This window comes from Suillus paluster (genome assembly GCF_016628075.1).
Source record: "Suillus paluster strain FC165 chromosome Unknown EDB91scaffold_44, whole genome shotgun sequence".
NCBI lineage: Eukaryota > Fungi > Basidiomycota > Agaricomycetes > Boletales > Suillaceae > Suillus > Suillus paluster.
Window position 1 is genome coordinate 81,865 of NW_024537604.1, and position 14,709 is coordinate 96,573.

The 14,709-nt window shown below is 47.4% G+C and overlaps 4 protein-coding genes across 4 annotated transcripts; 2 read left to right on the top strand and 2 right to left on the bottom strand.

Annotated features, from left to right (window-relative positions):
* Positions 1–508: 508 nt before the first annotated feature.
* Positions 509–1,382, top strand: EDB91DRAFT_1083748 (uncharacterized protein; the record flags this gene model as incomplete). The annotated part of the gene is made up of 5 exons (XM_041315671.1): positions 509–577; positions 637–772; positions 824–1,032; positions 1,092–1,140; positions 1,243–1,382. 5 exons carry the CDS (start codon positions 509–511, stop codon positions 1,380–1,382), a joined length of 603 nt encoding a protein of 200 aa, XP_041175117.1.
* Positions 1,383–3,875: 2,493 nt separating this feature from the next.
* EDB91DRAFT_1007658 (uncharacterized protein) lies at positions 3,876–4,136 on the top strand (the record flags this gene model as incomplete). Its single annotated transcript, XM_041312353.1, has 1 exon — positions 3,876–4,136. A coding segment is annotated over one exon (261 nt), but the record flags the coding sequence as incomplete, so codon positions are not given.
* Positions 4,137–5,891: 1,755 nt separating this feature from the next.
* Positions 5,892–6,599, bottom strand: EDB91DRAFT_1348313 (uncharacterized protein; the record flags this gene model as incomplete). Its single annotated transcript, XM_041325961.1, has 3 exons — positions 6,258–6,599; positions 6,078–6,203; positions 5,892–6,004 (listed from the first exon to the last, which is right to left on the bottom strand). Exons 1-3 carry the CDS (start codon positions 6,355–6,357, stop codon positions 5,892–5,894), a joined length of 339 nt encoding a protein of 112 aa, XP_041175119.1. The 5' UTR covers positions 6,358–6,599.
* A 2,083-nt stretch (positions 6,600–8,682) lies between these two features.
* On the bottom strand, positions 8,683–9,376 carry EDB91DRAFT_1348314 (uncharacterized protein). The gene is made up of 3 exons (XM_041325962.1): positions 9,051–9,376; positions 8,959–8,991; positions 8,683–8,899 (listed from the first exon to the last, which is right to left on the bottom strand). The coding sequence occupies exon 1, from the start codon at positions 9,362–9,364 to the stop codon at positions 9,077–9,079; it is 288 nt and encodes a 95-aa protein (XP_041175120.1). The 5' UTR covers positions 9,365–9,376; the 3' UTR covers positions 8,683–8,899; positions 8,959–8,991; positions 9,051–9,076.
* Between the last annotated feature and the right edge of the window lie 5,333 nt (positions 9,377–14,709).

Genomic DNA, 14,709 nt, shown 5'->3' on the forward strand with positions numbered 1-14,709 from the left:
CCATAGAGCTTGATATTCCATCCGCGGTGCTCTGAGGGTAGCGTTAGGACCGCATTATTTTCACCGGACCTACTCCATCCGATAATGAACGACGCGAAATATCGCCCCCCATTCCTGGGCGTCATGCGGAGATAGTAGATGAGAGGGATGATATAATCGATAATTTCATTCAATCGGACATTCAGAGCAACAAGGAATAGTCTCCATGCATGTCGATCATCAATTACTCACGGAGGTCCAAAGCGCGTGTTGCGGACTTATATCTACGTCGAGAGTAAGGTCGAGGAACAATCACACTGCCAGTGGGATGGCGTGCCAAACTCCATCCGGATTCCGGCGCTCCAAGTGATTTAGAACGAGACCTATTGGCTTACTTCCTCCCCAGGCGCGCAATAGCCATCCGTAAACACGTATTTTGGTTGTGCCGACTCTGGGCGGGTTCGTCGGGCAATCATCCTCGCAACCGCCATTGATGAGGCCCTCTATTTGGACGCGAGCAAAGGGGCAGATGGCTGTTATCCTCGCCATCGCATTCCTAAATTGGAGCGCCTCCCTGAGCTGGGTCTTTTGGGTTCAAGTATGTCCACTTCCTGCTGCCTGACAGGACGTGATGACGCTCATTATGCTCCGTTCCAGTTGTACTGTCAGAACTGTCTCTTGCTCACGCCTGCGAAGACTATGATCCGGTTCATTCCAATGTTCATTGTCGGCTGTTTGTGCAACTTTTTCATTGCAATGCTCATTGCCAGATTGCCCTTGGTCATCTTTGCAGGTATGGTCCTTTGCAAGGAATATTGTCACGTGAGGCTGACACGTCGTCCAGTCAGCGGAACGCTACTGACAGCATTTGCCGGCATTTTGTTTGCGCTGATTGACCCGTCCGCAACGTACTGGGCCTTTGGATTCCCATCCGCGGTTCTCGTTGTGTTTGGCTGCGATTTTGTGTACGCCTCTGGTACGATTTTCATCGCCAAAATCGCGCTTCACCATGAGCAAAGTGTTGCCGGAGCGCTATTCCAAACTATGACACAGGTCGGTACTGGTAGAGCAACTAACGTTGTTATGTTCTAAAGTCGATTTCTTTGGGATAGCTCGGCACTGCATTCGGTGTTGCTATATCCACGATCGTGTTCAACACTGGTTAAAAAGCAGTCTGCTGACCTTGGCGTTACTGTCAATTCCGCTGAGCACTGCGAATTCGTTTTGCGTTGAAAGTGTCTTGCCGACCATCTGTCTCTGTAGCTGCGCTGCTGGCAGCGCTTTTCCTCTGGAATATGGGGATTGTTGGAGACGAGAAAATTATCAGGCATACTGACTCTGATCAGATCAAGACGGTGCTGCCTGGGTCGGATGACTCCAAGATACCCGCCATATCCGCCTAAACAGATATCATAATCTAGCCAGGAACACCTCATGCCATCATGGACCCTCATGCATGCACCCACCTCCGCACTCGTTTAATCATACCACCGTTTCCGAATCGAACCCAAATTCACCATTAGTCATTGTCCTCCGCCACAAATTCTGTACGTAGGCACATTATCACGCCCGTTATCGCTTGGACTCTAGCATTGCATTTTTCTGTCATTCCTTGCTTATCCGACGAGTAAACAACTTGTCAGGTGGACCACTGAATAGCATTTCTCGACTCCCGACTCAGGTGACTCAGGCTGGTATCAGATTAATTTCGATCGGATCAGAGACTCCCCAGAAGTTTACGCCCCTGGTCAAAAGCACGGTCCACCGGTCCTGACGAACAATAAACTTCAGGACGGTATGAGTATCGCAAGGTGAAAGGTACCTGAAATGAAAATCCATCATCACCCAGCGTCGGACCTTTTACATGAACACTACGGTTGCCAAATTGGGACGACCTTATTGTCATGCATTCGCTATGCCAGCTTGCTTATTTTCTTCGTGTTAATGAGCGTGGCGGATGCGCTTTGGCTGGCGCATCTCGTCTAACAATGGTATTTCAGTGACAATTAGGACGGAACATAAATATGGGATTCCAAAGTTCTCATCGTAGGTCAAGTCGCAGTGGAAAGGTATATAAGAGCCCCGAAAGTGTGACATTCATCAGCTTAACCGACTTTTCACTCTCGCACACCAGCAGTTTACCCAGCTGCCATCTCTTAAACAGAACCTTCTACTACTCGTAAAGACACAGCTTCGTCGTCTGTTCCACTCCGCAATCCGAAATGGACGCATTCTCAAACATCCTCGCTATCTCGTCTGCTTCAAAGGCTGACGATGAGCGGAGTCCTGCCTCGTTGACACCAGTTGATGAGGAGTATCAATCAGGCACCGGGGGTTCTTACTGCGTCATTGCTTGAACGCGTGCAGCGCTATTCATATATGGACGTAAGTAATGTTTTTTAATTCTCGGGACGACGATGGCTCACTCTCGTGTGTTGCAGCTCAAGAACACTGCTCAATGGTAGCTTGGACAGTGCGACATCATCTGTAGTGTTTTTAACTACGGGTTTCATGAGCTACACCGCGTCTCACTTCACTTCACTTATTACAATTACTACACACTTCGTTCCAACTTCGTTCCAACTTCGTTCATGCTTCGACCTTATTACAATTACTACATACTTCGTTCCAACTTCGTTCATGATATTAACTATTTCTGTTGTATTATCCCATTGGTTTTTTGGAGTTGTGTATCTTGGGTACAGGTGCAGGAGATACATTTGATACTGGCGGATATCCTGGGTAGCGCAATCATAGCACTATTTCTGAGTCGAACCGAAATTTACCAGTAGAGTGATTGTCTTCCGCCACAAGTTCTCTATGTGGTCATAATAGTACTACGTACGCTTGTTGTCGCCATTGCATTTTGTGCCGTTGGATCGCTTACCCGACCAGTAAGCAAGGATCTACTGGCAACACTTGTAAAGCGTTGCGTCCCTCATGCGTGTTTGCACTCGGACCCAGAAAACGATCTTCGGCCAGTGACTTGGTCCATCTATGACTGGAATTCTGAAACAGCCTATGTGTTGTCAGTCTTTCTTTTCTGCGATTTCAGCACGACAGAAGCTGGGTACCTGCACGCACCCCGTAATTCTGGTTTGTCACAAGAATGAAGAAGTTCTGAACTCCCGCGTGCAAAATTTATGCACCCTGCCCGGGCCCAATGATTGATATGTGGACGTAAATAATGTTTTTATTTATTTGCGGGACGATGACTCACTCTCGTTGTTGTAGCTCCAGAACACTGCTTTATGATGGCTTGGACAGTGCGACATCCTCTGTAGTGTATTAAACTATGGGTCTCATGAACTACACCGCGTCTCACTTCACTTCACTTCACTTATTACAATTACTACACACTTCGTTCCAACTTTTTTCAGCATGTTTCGACCTTTTCATCACCTCTGTTGTACTATGTTATTAGGTTCTTCGGAGCTGTGTATCTTGGGTACAGGTGCAGGAGATACATTTGATACTGTCAGACATTCTGGGTAGCGCAATCATACCACCGTTTCCGGATCGAACAGACATTCACCATTAGAGTAATTGTCTTTCGCCACGAATTCCCTATGTGGTCATAATACTACGCTCGTCGTCGCCATTGCATTTCTGTCGTTTCCTTGCTTACCGACCAGTAAGCAAGGATCTAGTGGCAATACCCGTAGAGCGTTGCCCCTGATTTTATCACGTCATTCACGCATGTTTGTACTTATCTTTTCTGCAGCTTTAGCACAACGGGAGCTAGGTATCTACATGTGCCCAGTAATTGTCAACAGGCTGGTTTGTTGCAAGGAGTATCGCTGTGCAGCGTAAGTAGTGGAGCTGAGTGGAGCCTACACGAGTAGCTCGACATCTTGGCATCAGGTTCGATGGTTGTTAGTTTATGCCGAATTCTATCAGGACGAATGTTTGGTGTCTCCATGTTTCACCAGATACATTGTCTGCAAATGATCCGGAAAGCCCTCATTAACGGATCCCGATGCCATAGCGGTCATTGCCTCAACTTCTTGCGGCAGGCTGTTCTTTGCAATGCTGACACTACCCTAGACCCATTCTTCGTCGACCCTGATGGAACGATGACAGGCACAGACGGCTTGGGTATGACAACTGTATGCCGAAATTGGGCACAGGTTTATGCTTACACCGTGGAGAACCAGAAGGCCCCTTGTGGGCAGAGCAAAACAATTAAATAAGACAAAGACGTGACGCGGAGATTATAGGTGCAGAGTCGAGCGTGACGATTTGACCTGGCACCAAGATAGACCAAGATTCAAGTGGATGTAGGAGATATCAAGCAATATATTTGTGGTGACTCGCTTTCATATATTTCATATGTTGAATAGACTCCTTGGTCCTTGCAGAGTCGAGACAGGAAGGTTCGGTTGCTGTATACTTCTTAAGGACACGGTGGCAGTGCTGTACTCATCGAAGTTGATCCTCGTCCGCACTCACTCTGACGTCTTGTCAGAGAGGCCTAAAATCCCTTCGAAGATGTCCTTCAAACACATCAATGGTATCAAGGTGCCAGTCGTACACTTACAGATGAGATGGGATCAAACGCTGTGGACTCTCTGCGAGAAGGAAAGCTGCAGACTACTATTCCCCCTGCCAGGCCTGCTACAAACACCATAGACACCTCCTGGCTGCATACACCAACGTACTATGGCCCTGGGGAGTCTCGAAGCCTTTCTCGAGCACTGAAGCAAGTGAAGGACTCAGTACTAAGCCTTACCAGAAAATGGCACTTCCTTTAGACTGTCTAGAACACGACGGAGAAAATTTTTGTTCCTCTTTTCAGATGCGCCAGCACCACCGCTTTTGGAGTTCGCAACCGCAGAGTAGCAGAAATTTGAGCGTGGTGGTGATAGCGAGCTCAATTCGCTCCTTCAGTTCACGATCTGATCATAGCGACAGCAAGGAAATGTCGATTGTGTAGATGGAACGTTAGTGTTACTGTAAGTAGTGATTTATCCGGATTGTGCTGAAGCCCCCCTCCCAATACAAACAGCTATCACTGCATGATTCTTCCACGATCATTAGCAGTACAGCAATGGGTGAAGACACCTCTCATAACATCGTAAAGGGCATCGAGGGAGCTTGGTAATCTATTTATGGTGCACTGAGGGTAGCGTTAGGACCGCGTCCATTGCACCAGGCCCACCACGTTCTGGTTGTACTAGGGTAGCAGCTTGTTTCCGCCTAAATTTCGTATTGGAAACAAGTTGCCAACCCACAATAGACAAAAGTCACATCCTTTTCTTCAATTTGGCGGAACTATGGGCTGATACCATGCGGAACTACTGCAGCACGCCAGATCTCATTGATCTAGATTCTACAGAGATCGATGGATGAATAATCGTGGCCTTTAATGATCCCTGCTGATGATTCAGTTAAACTTCAGATGAAAAGAAGTGTATATGGAACGTACTTAATCGCGGTGGTGTCGCTGTGAGCAGTCACTGATGTTATTATTGTCCAGATTGTACTGAAGCCTCCCTCCCAACAGAAATGCGACATTACTTCGGCGAGCATTAGCGATGCGGGTATGAGCAAATGAACTGATGGTGAGACCTCTCATCAATGTCCTGCAGCGCAATGAGGGAGCTTATCCATCCACAAAAATCTGAAGGTAGCGCTATGACTTGCATAATTTCACCTGGCCCACCACGTTCCGGCAGCGAAAATGAGATATCTGGGGTAGGAACAGGGCTGTAAACGTTACGAGGCACTGGGCGTCGTATAGGAAGAACGCGTAATGGGGGACTCGTTTGTCGAAGGTGAAAGTACAGTCTTGTTGGCGGACATTTTGGATGAGTAGACACTGAACCCGAGCTTAGATGACTGACGCCTAGCGACTACACTACAAAGTCAGACAGGATGACAAGCGCCTCGCCTATTCTACTGTGACAACCCTAAAGACTGCTCAAGGCGTGTAGTATTTGAAGAGCGCTCAGAATGGATGCAGGAGGGTCAGCGACCCACTCCTCCAACGTGCCCCACTCCTCCGATGGAATTTTGGCTCTGGCTCCGGGCGGCAACAAGAGCTAGGCGTATATCAAGTTAGAAGGTGCAGATACTACGGGCACATTGGGATATACCTGCGAACGGCTTCACGACACGCTTCTCGACGTCTATGTTGTCAACTAGGTGAATTTTCCACGCAAAAAACGAGGCTGGCGCTGAAGAATTACCTTCGACATCAGGAGAGCCCTCGGCAACAAGACCTGGATGCATATCTAGTTAGAACGTGCGTAGACTACGGGCACGTTGGAACATACCAGCGGACGGCTTCACGACACGCTTGTCGACAACGGGCACTGCCGCCGTCACTTGTAGCAAAGCGATGGCAGCAAAAGCAAAAGACAAGGTGAGCTTCATGATGGCTATATGTAAGAGTGATTGTTACTTGGGGTGTTGAGTGTAGAATCGAGTGAAGCCTTGATATCTTTGGAGAGCTCGATTATCAGACCCACGTCACAGACTTCGTATCGTTATCTTGTCGTGTCGTTTTGCACGTCACGGAGTTAGGCAAAGCGTTCTTCCATTCATTCGCGACCTGGAGGCGCCACGACAGGAGGTGCGTGGATTTTGCGTATTATCTGCTTGGGCAAAGCGTTCTTCCGTTCGCAGCCTGCTCGGGCAAAGCGGTATCTGACAAATCACCATCAGGTAGATACTTTGCCGCTGACGAGCAAAAAGAGGTTCAACAACTGCTTTTCAGATATACCACGCACCTTCATGGCTTGGTATCTGCCTCTCCAAATCCACGATGAAGACTCTGAAGACACCATTCTCCTCTCAAGCAAACCGTACCACAGATCCCTATTTGAATGGCACGCTTGGACTACACTGGAACTCTCCGTCCTCGCGGTGGTTTGTGCATGCTTGGTGTACAACCTCTGACAGTATTTCCGGGTCACGTGATGCCCGTGGATTGCACCAGCCTAATCAGTTTCCAGGTCTCGATTTATCGATGATCCCTGGGAAAAGCAAAAGGGTACGTACGTTCAGTCATCATCACTGCGTTATGAATGGACCCGTGTGGCCAGCATCAAGGATGTGCTTCCCAAGCATCATCGTACGGGCGAACAAAGCTTTACCTGACCAGATGTACACTTCGGGCTCGCACGTTATTCTGAGTGAGAATGTCAGTAGATCTCCGTGAACTGAAGTGACTTGGTCGTTTATATTGTTACAGGACTCACACCACTCTATCCTCCTCCGAGTCGATGTAGAACCGTCGCTGTGATCACCTCGTTAATGTTCATGGTGAATTTTTTCCTATGGAATCATACATAATACGACATTTCCAGAATAAAGATGGAGGAGAGAGCATCGTTAGAAATCCGGCGATACGGGTATGAACAAGTGAAATGATGTGTAATTGATGACGGGGCTTCAAATTCATCCACGGTTCTTTAGTTCAAAGGTATCACTCGTTTATACGACTCTTGCCGATACCACGGGAATGGCAGGAAGGATCAGACACCATAGTGCTTTGGAAGTCAGTGATTCACAATTGGCACTTTAAGGTGAGCCGTGCTACTAGTGTGCGACGTGGCCAATGCACTGAGATATCTGGTTGAGCGATAGATTTCCGCATGTTGAAAAAACGAGCCCGTGCCCGACTCTCGGAGTCGGGAGTGCAGCGCCTCGAATTTTGCGTCTTTACTATTAGACACTGTATCACACCCTCATCCTCGTCCGCAAGAGCTCACTTCGATGCTGACACTGACGCTTGAAGCTTTCTCGATCACTGAATCGAGCGAAAGGACTTAGTCTTGACTAGAAAATAGCACTTCCCTTTGGACCGTCTACAAAGACTCGAAAAACGAATTGCTTTTGGAGTTTGGCGGATGGAAAGCAACAGAACTTTGCGCGCAAGGCAATGTCAATTTCGCACAAAAAATTCAGTCGTGGTGAGCAGCAATGTAATTTTATCCGGATTGTGCTGAAGACGCCCTCCCGATACAAGTAGCTACCGCTGCATTGGTCTTCAGCTACCAATAGCAGTACTTATAGCAACAGATCAAGAAGCCTCTAATCAACGTCCTATTCTTGACTTCCGGCAGAAACTATGGGCTAATACGTGCTACACTGCAGCACACTAGAGCCCCTTCTACAGAGGTTATTGAATGGATCAATTCGTGCCCTTCTACGACCCCTGCTGACGAGTAGCAAAAATTTGGGTGCGGTGGTAATAGCGAGGTGAGGTTGTTTGCTTTGACTCATGATAATCACAAGGGCGTCTGATGCAAGCGAGGAAAAGGAAAGGACGATTGTGTACTTCTTGATCGCGGTGATGTCGCTGTGAGTAGTGATGTGGTTATTTTCCGGATTGTCCTGAACCCTCCCTCCCAACAGAAATGCACTATTACTTCGGCGAGCATTACAATCCAGGTATGAGCAAGTGACTCACTGATAGCGAGATCTCTCAAGAACGTCATACAGACAATGTGTCAGCTTATCCATCTACGATGTTCTCAAGGTAGTGTTGCGACATCGTAATCTTCACCTGGCCCCACCACGTTCCGGCAGCCTTTTCAAGAACATTGATATTAGAAACAAGTGTCCCGAAATTATCGTCCGAAACAGTCCGCACCGCGCGCGCGATACTGCTTTTCATATCTACAACCTTGGATATTCACCTGTTTCACGTCTACGTCTGAATTTTAGCAATAGCACGAACACCCTTGCTATACTGTCACCACAACTCCGAGATATGGCTCTGATATCAATTGAAGATGATGATCTATGTCTACCGACACGCCTTGAATGACAGGAACGACCAGGCTGACTACGCTACTCTGACCTCCGCAAAGCCGCGAACTCTACAACCACTCCTGCTAGTTTCCCACTCCACCGGACTGACCACTCCCGTCAGGGACATAATAGGCGGCCTCGCTACGCTTCTCGACTTCTATGTTGCAAACCAGGTGAACAGAACATTCGACAATAAAGCTAGCACTAGAGAATTACCTTCGGCATCAGTGGAGCCCTCAGAAACGAGGTCTATGCCACGAGTATCTCATCAAACTTGGCGCAGATCATACAGACACATTGAGACATACCTGCGAACGACTTCATGGCACGCTTCTCAACTTCTATGTTGGTAACAAAGTGAGCAGAACACGCGAAAATGAGGCTGGATACTACAGGTGCACAGGGACATACCTGTGATCGGCTTCATGGCACGCTTGTCGACAACAGGCACTGCCGCTGTCACCTGTACCAAAGCGACGGCAGCAATAACAAAAGACAAAGTGAGCTTCATGGTGGCTAGATGTAAGAGTGATTGGTGGTGTGTTGCTTGGGGTGTCGAGTGTAGAATCGATGCAGGGAGTGGAACCTTTATATCTTTGAGGGGCTCGATTATCAGACCCATTTCAAACTCACTCGCGGAGACCTTCGTGTCGTTATCTTACCGTGTCGTGTCGTGTGTCATACGGTTGGGCGAAGTGTTCTTCTGTTCGCGACCTGCGTTTTTGATGCGCCACGACAGGAGGTACGTGGCGGGGTTTGTGATGAGAATACTTGGAGGGTCTTTCATTTTGCGTATCATTCACTTCCGTTAGACAGCAGGAAGGGTGTGGCAGGGGTCATAGTGCTACGACTCGGAGACAGTTCTCTCGTTTGATCTAAATGAGCCACTGCGGAGATTTCAGTAGGAACGGGCATATGGCTCGTATCTTGCCAGATCAACCTCAAATCAACTCAATTGATTTTTGAAATCAATTGAACGCGACTGTACGTTTATCTATCAAAACGACTGCTCGTTTCATCGTTGACAATGACGAATAGCGACTCTTAGGACCAACACTCAGATCTGCGCCATCACTTCTTATCTGCAGATGAGATGAGAGGTAATGACGAGTTCAAATCGATGTTTTAACTGACAATCACCACGGCGTTTGAGGAAAGGAAAAGACGACTGGGTACGTGGTACGAGGCCCTACGAGGTGGAACGTCGCTGTTATCGTCTTGTTAATATCCATGGTGACATTGTTCCTATTGGATCTTACACGGTGCCGAGATAAAAGAGGGAGCATCGTTATACACCTGGTTAATATTTCCAGGTATGATGTGTGTGTGTGTGCCAATGATTGTTGAACGTTGAAATCTAGTTCAAATTTCAATTCGCCAAAGGGTTGGGCATCAATCACACATGAAGATGAGTATCTATCCAGGTTGTCTGAAGGTATGTATGTATCAGGCCGCTGGCACTCGTTTATACACTCTCTGGGTTCATTGTATTCGACACAATAATGAGATATATTTGAGATAGGTGAAAGCGTAGTCCACAGGTCCCCGACTCTACGAAGTAGGGAGGATTCTGTCAGCTCCAAACGGCCAGGCACCTGTATGCAAATGTGCGCGTGAACTTATTTCCTAATTCACAACCTCACAACGGACGATTATTTTCATGTGCGCGTGAAAAGTTTCCCTTTTTCTGAAAAATGGGCCAGAAGCCTAGATTCGCTCACTCAGGACAAGGAATCTGAGACATGATAGCAAGGAGACCATAGTGTGCAAGGCGGAAGATGAAGGAAGATGGCAAAGGGAGAATCGAAAACCGGGATGGAAAAGGAGAGTCGCAAATCAATAGTCGTTTAACGAGTAACTGCATTATGGAATAAAATCTAAGAGATCAGAGACTGCACAGATGGAAAACAGACAGAAATCACAACGGCCGCAATTGCCCGAGTGATCAATTCTGTGTCGGCCGAGTCGGGGATTGGCGCTCGCGCCGCTACGATCTGTAGCTTGGTATGATGGTATCTCTTATGTAATGCATTCAAGACACGTCTTGTACCTCCCAACGCTGGTTGTGAATCAATGACTTTCAACTATGGCATTTGATCCTTTCATACTTTGTTCCGGTTGTGTAACATGTTGTCGGGACTCGCCGAGGATGGGAACGGTGGCAGTGCAGTGTAAGTTTTACTGTCACGATCGCACACTCATCCTATCTTTGGTTTTCTAGGAGAGACTGCACGCGTGACGCATCCTCGTCCGCAAGAGCTCACTTCACCGCTGAAGCGTTGACACTTGAAGCTTTCTTGAGCACTGAAGCGAGCAAAAGGACTCAGTCTTGACCAGAAAACGGCACTTCCCTTCGGACTATCTAAAAAATTTGACACATAACGGAGAAAAAGTTCGTTGCTCGTTTCAGACGCACCATCACCACCGCTTTTGGAATTTGGTGAACAAAAAGCAGCAGAAATTTGAACGCAGTGCACCGTGATAGCGAGCTCCAGTTGCTTGTAATCAATAGGGCATCGATCGAGGCGAGAGCAAGGAAATGTCGATTGTGCACATGGGACGTTCGGTCGCGATGAGCAGCAATCACATTTTTTACTGATTAATTACTAATGCCGACTGGTCAAGAGACTTCATCAACGTCGTACAGGGCATCCATGGCGCTTGACAATCCATTCATGGTGATCTGATGGTAGTGTTAGGATCACGTCATTTTCACTATGTTCTAGTTGTAGGGTGGCAATTTGTTCATATCGGAAACAAGTTGCCAACCCACAGCATAGTACTCGAATCATGCCCTTTTTCTTCTTGCATTCCATTGGAAACTATGGGCTAATGGCGTACAATTTTGCAGCACATTATAGTTGCGCTAGAGTCCCTTCTACAGAGGTTATTGGATGAATTAATTTATGCCTTTCCACGACCCCTGCTGGCAATCCTGTCAGACTTGAAGAAAAGGAAAGGACGCCTGTGTACATGTAACATTTGTGATATCACTGTGAGCTGTAATGTGATTATTGTCTAGATTGTACTGAAGCTTCCTTCCCAACAGAAATGCACCATTACTTACTTTGGCGAGTATTGCCAATGAACAAGTGAACTGATGGCGAGATCTCTCATCAATGTCATACAGGGCAACGAGAGAGCTTATCCATCTACGATGCTCTGAAGGTAGCGTTACGACTTCGTCATTTTCACCTGGCCCACCACGTTCCTGCAGCCCTTTCAAGAACATTGATATTGGAAACAAGTGACCCGAAATTCAAAACGGTCCGCGCCGTGCGTGTGACACTGCTTTTCAAATTTACAACCTCTCAATGTTTGATTCAACCAACACAGCGGGAAAAAGAGTTGAAAGTAGGGTGGAAGAGATGAAAAGGAAATGCGGTGGAAATGTAATACAATGTATGTGTAGTCAAGACAACACGGCTCCTGAATTTTAATGTTGAATCACTGCAGGATCATTGCAGGCCTCAACAGGCCCTTCGGCAAGGGCCTCGACACTCGGAACATATTCCGATTGACTGCTATTGAATTTCGAGACCCTTGTGCAACGAGGGCCTGTTGAGGGCCTACGATGATCCTGTGGTTATTTAACATTTCAAGAGCCACCATGTTGCGAATACATTAAGTATTACATTTCCACCCCATTTCCTTTGCATCTCTGCCACCCTAGTTGTCTCTTTGCCCGCAGTGCACGCACGACTTCCCCGTTCTATTTGATTCTATACAAAAATGGCAATGCTTACAGTAGAACAAGGCCATCAGGAAACATATCATTCCGTTTCACATTTACGCCTTAATTCAACAATCAAAGCCCTGGATGGTGATATACCTAGCACGAATGCCCTTGTCACACGTCCACCATTATTCAATCCCTTAGACATGACCCCGACATCAAATAACCCCAGTCGGTGGCCACTTATCAATGCTTCGCGGAAAATATCGCGAGTTTCTCATGCGTGTAAACGCTGATACCTTCTCGACAGCAAAGCTCGAGGCAAGCAATATATTCAGGAGTCACGCGCGATATGTGTCTCGATCAGTTGTCACAAAGTGACTACCGCCCGCAAAAGAGAAAACAACCCTCCCAAAGCCATTCATCACCTCGAAATAAAGCACCACGAAACTGAATCCACATGACACACTCTCTCCTAGAGCTTCTCGGTAGTAGCCCCCGCCAGATGCGCCTGAACCAGCACAATCAATTTGAATTTAAACCTGGTCAACAAATCAATGCAAGGATACTCCTCGAACCCAAACCCATTTGTTTGAACAGGTTGGCTCTTGAAGGTTAACAAACAGATATGACTTGGAAAAAAAAGGAATGGCTGTCTTCCTTCCGCTCCGCCACGCCTGAACCTCAACGTCGATCTCATCTATTCATCCATGATTCAACTTCGTAGTATTTTAGAATATTTGTGTAATTGGATTGCGATAAGCTAGTAGATTATTGATTGGGGCAGAGATGCTGATACGGGAATAATTGTCATATCTCGGTAATCCGCAGTTAATTCGATGGGCCACTGGTATACTCAGTCGTGGCGAACCCGACTCGGGAGTTTGTTGTGTCGAATACCGAGGAAAAACGCCCTGCGGATGAATGATTCAGTAGCTTCTTGCTTGGTGAAAAAATAGCGCAGCATGAAGCCAAAACCAGAGTTGCTCCCGATGTTACCAATGACCAGGTATCTGCCAATGGCGCTGTCCAATGATTGAGGTCAGATTTTCTCGCTCACAATATACACCGCCGATATTGAAATATAAAGATGAGAGGCTCTCATATTGGTCGAGTGAGATCTTTAGCAAGCCAGTGCCAGTGATATCATCAAGGGTTGAACCTGTCGCCAACACATAACTGTTGAGGGCATCTGAGCTGTGGGTCAGCAGGATGGCAATGTCGTATAGGGCAAGGGCCTGCCAGTGAGAATAAACGTGGTGTTGACGATACCAGCCGTCTCGGTCAAGATCGACATGGTCCCATAACTGATTGATCGATTAGCGCCCCAATATGTATTCGCCGGAGACGTTGAGATGATAGGCACACAATTTATGTCTCTGCTGATTTTGGACGCGTCGTAGTAACCGCCGAACGTGAGCTCGCCGGTGGCGTTAGCAGGTGCGAAGAACGCCTGAGTACTTTTGAACCAATTGTTTTCTGTGCGTCAAGGTGATCCATCACAGTCGGGACTTCATTCGTATTGCTGACGGGACTGGGCCTGCATTAAGTCAACCGGTCCAAATCTTGTCCGGACGCCGACAAAGTGGATTTGGCACCATGATTGCTGATTCAATTTTTTGAAACACTCTAGAACAACTCTAGAAGCAATTGCCCTTGTGAATTACCGCGCTATGTAAACACCATGGTAGTGTTGGCTGTATTGATGGAAAAGCTGCTGTGATCCTGCAGTAAAGCTCGATCGGAGTGGCGACATTCGTGATCTCCTGTGAGTTGATTCTAACGGCGAGCTGGAGAGCGCCGTGCTCGATGTGGTCCGAGGACGAGGCGAAGCATTCGCAGACAGCGAGAGGAAGGCGAGCGCCGGCTGGGTAAGAAGAGATAACCATCTTACCACCAATCTCAACTGTTGGCCGTTTAAAATGTCGGCCGGTACTTATGTACTAGAAACGCTGCTGCATTTTGCAAGCATCGCGGACGCGAAAAGCATCAAGCGAAGCGACTCGGACCAACTTGAAATTGATGTTGTGCTTGACCTAGCGTGGGAGTTGAACTCGAGCCGGGTAACTTGATGCGAGGAGGTTCGGAAAGGCCCGCGGCACATTGATCACGGCATCATCCATCATTGAGGAGTAGAACTGGCAATGGTCTTGAAATGCTTTGTCCTTCCAGTTGTGCGTTGAAAATGAGACGGTCCACATGCTCAAGTCTTGTAAGGTGGCAGAGGCACGGGAGGAGCGAACGATATGCAAAGAACTTGTCATTAACGGTAAATCATGTCATCTCAATCT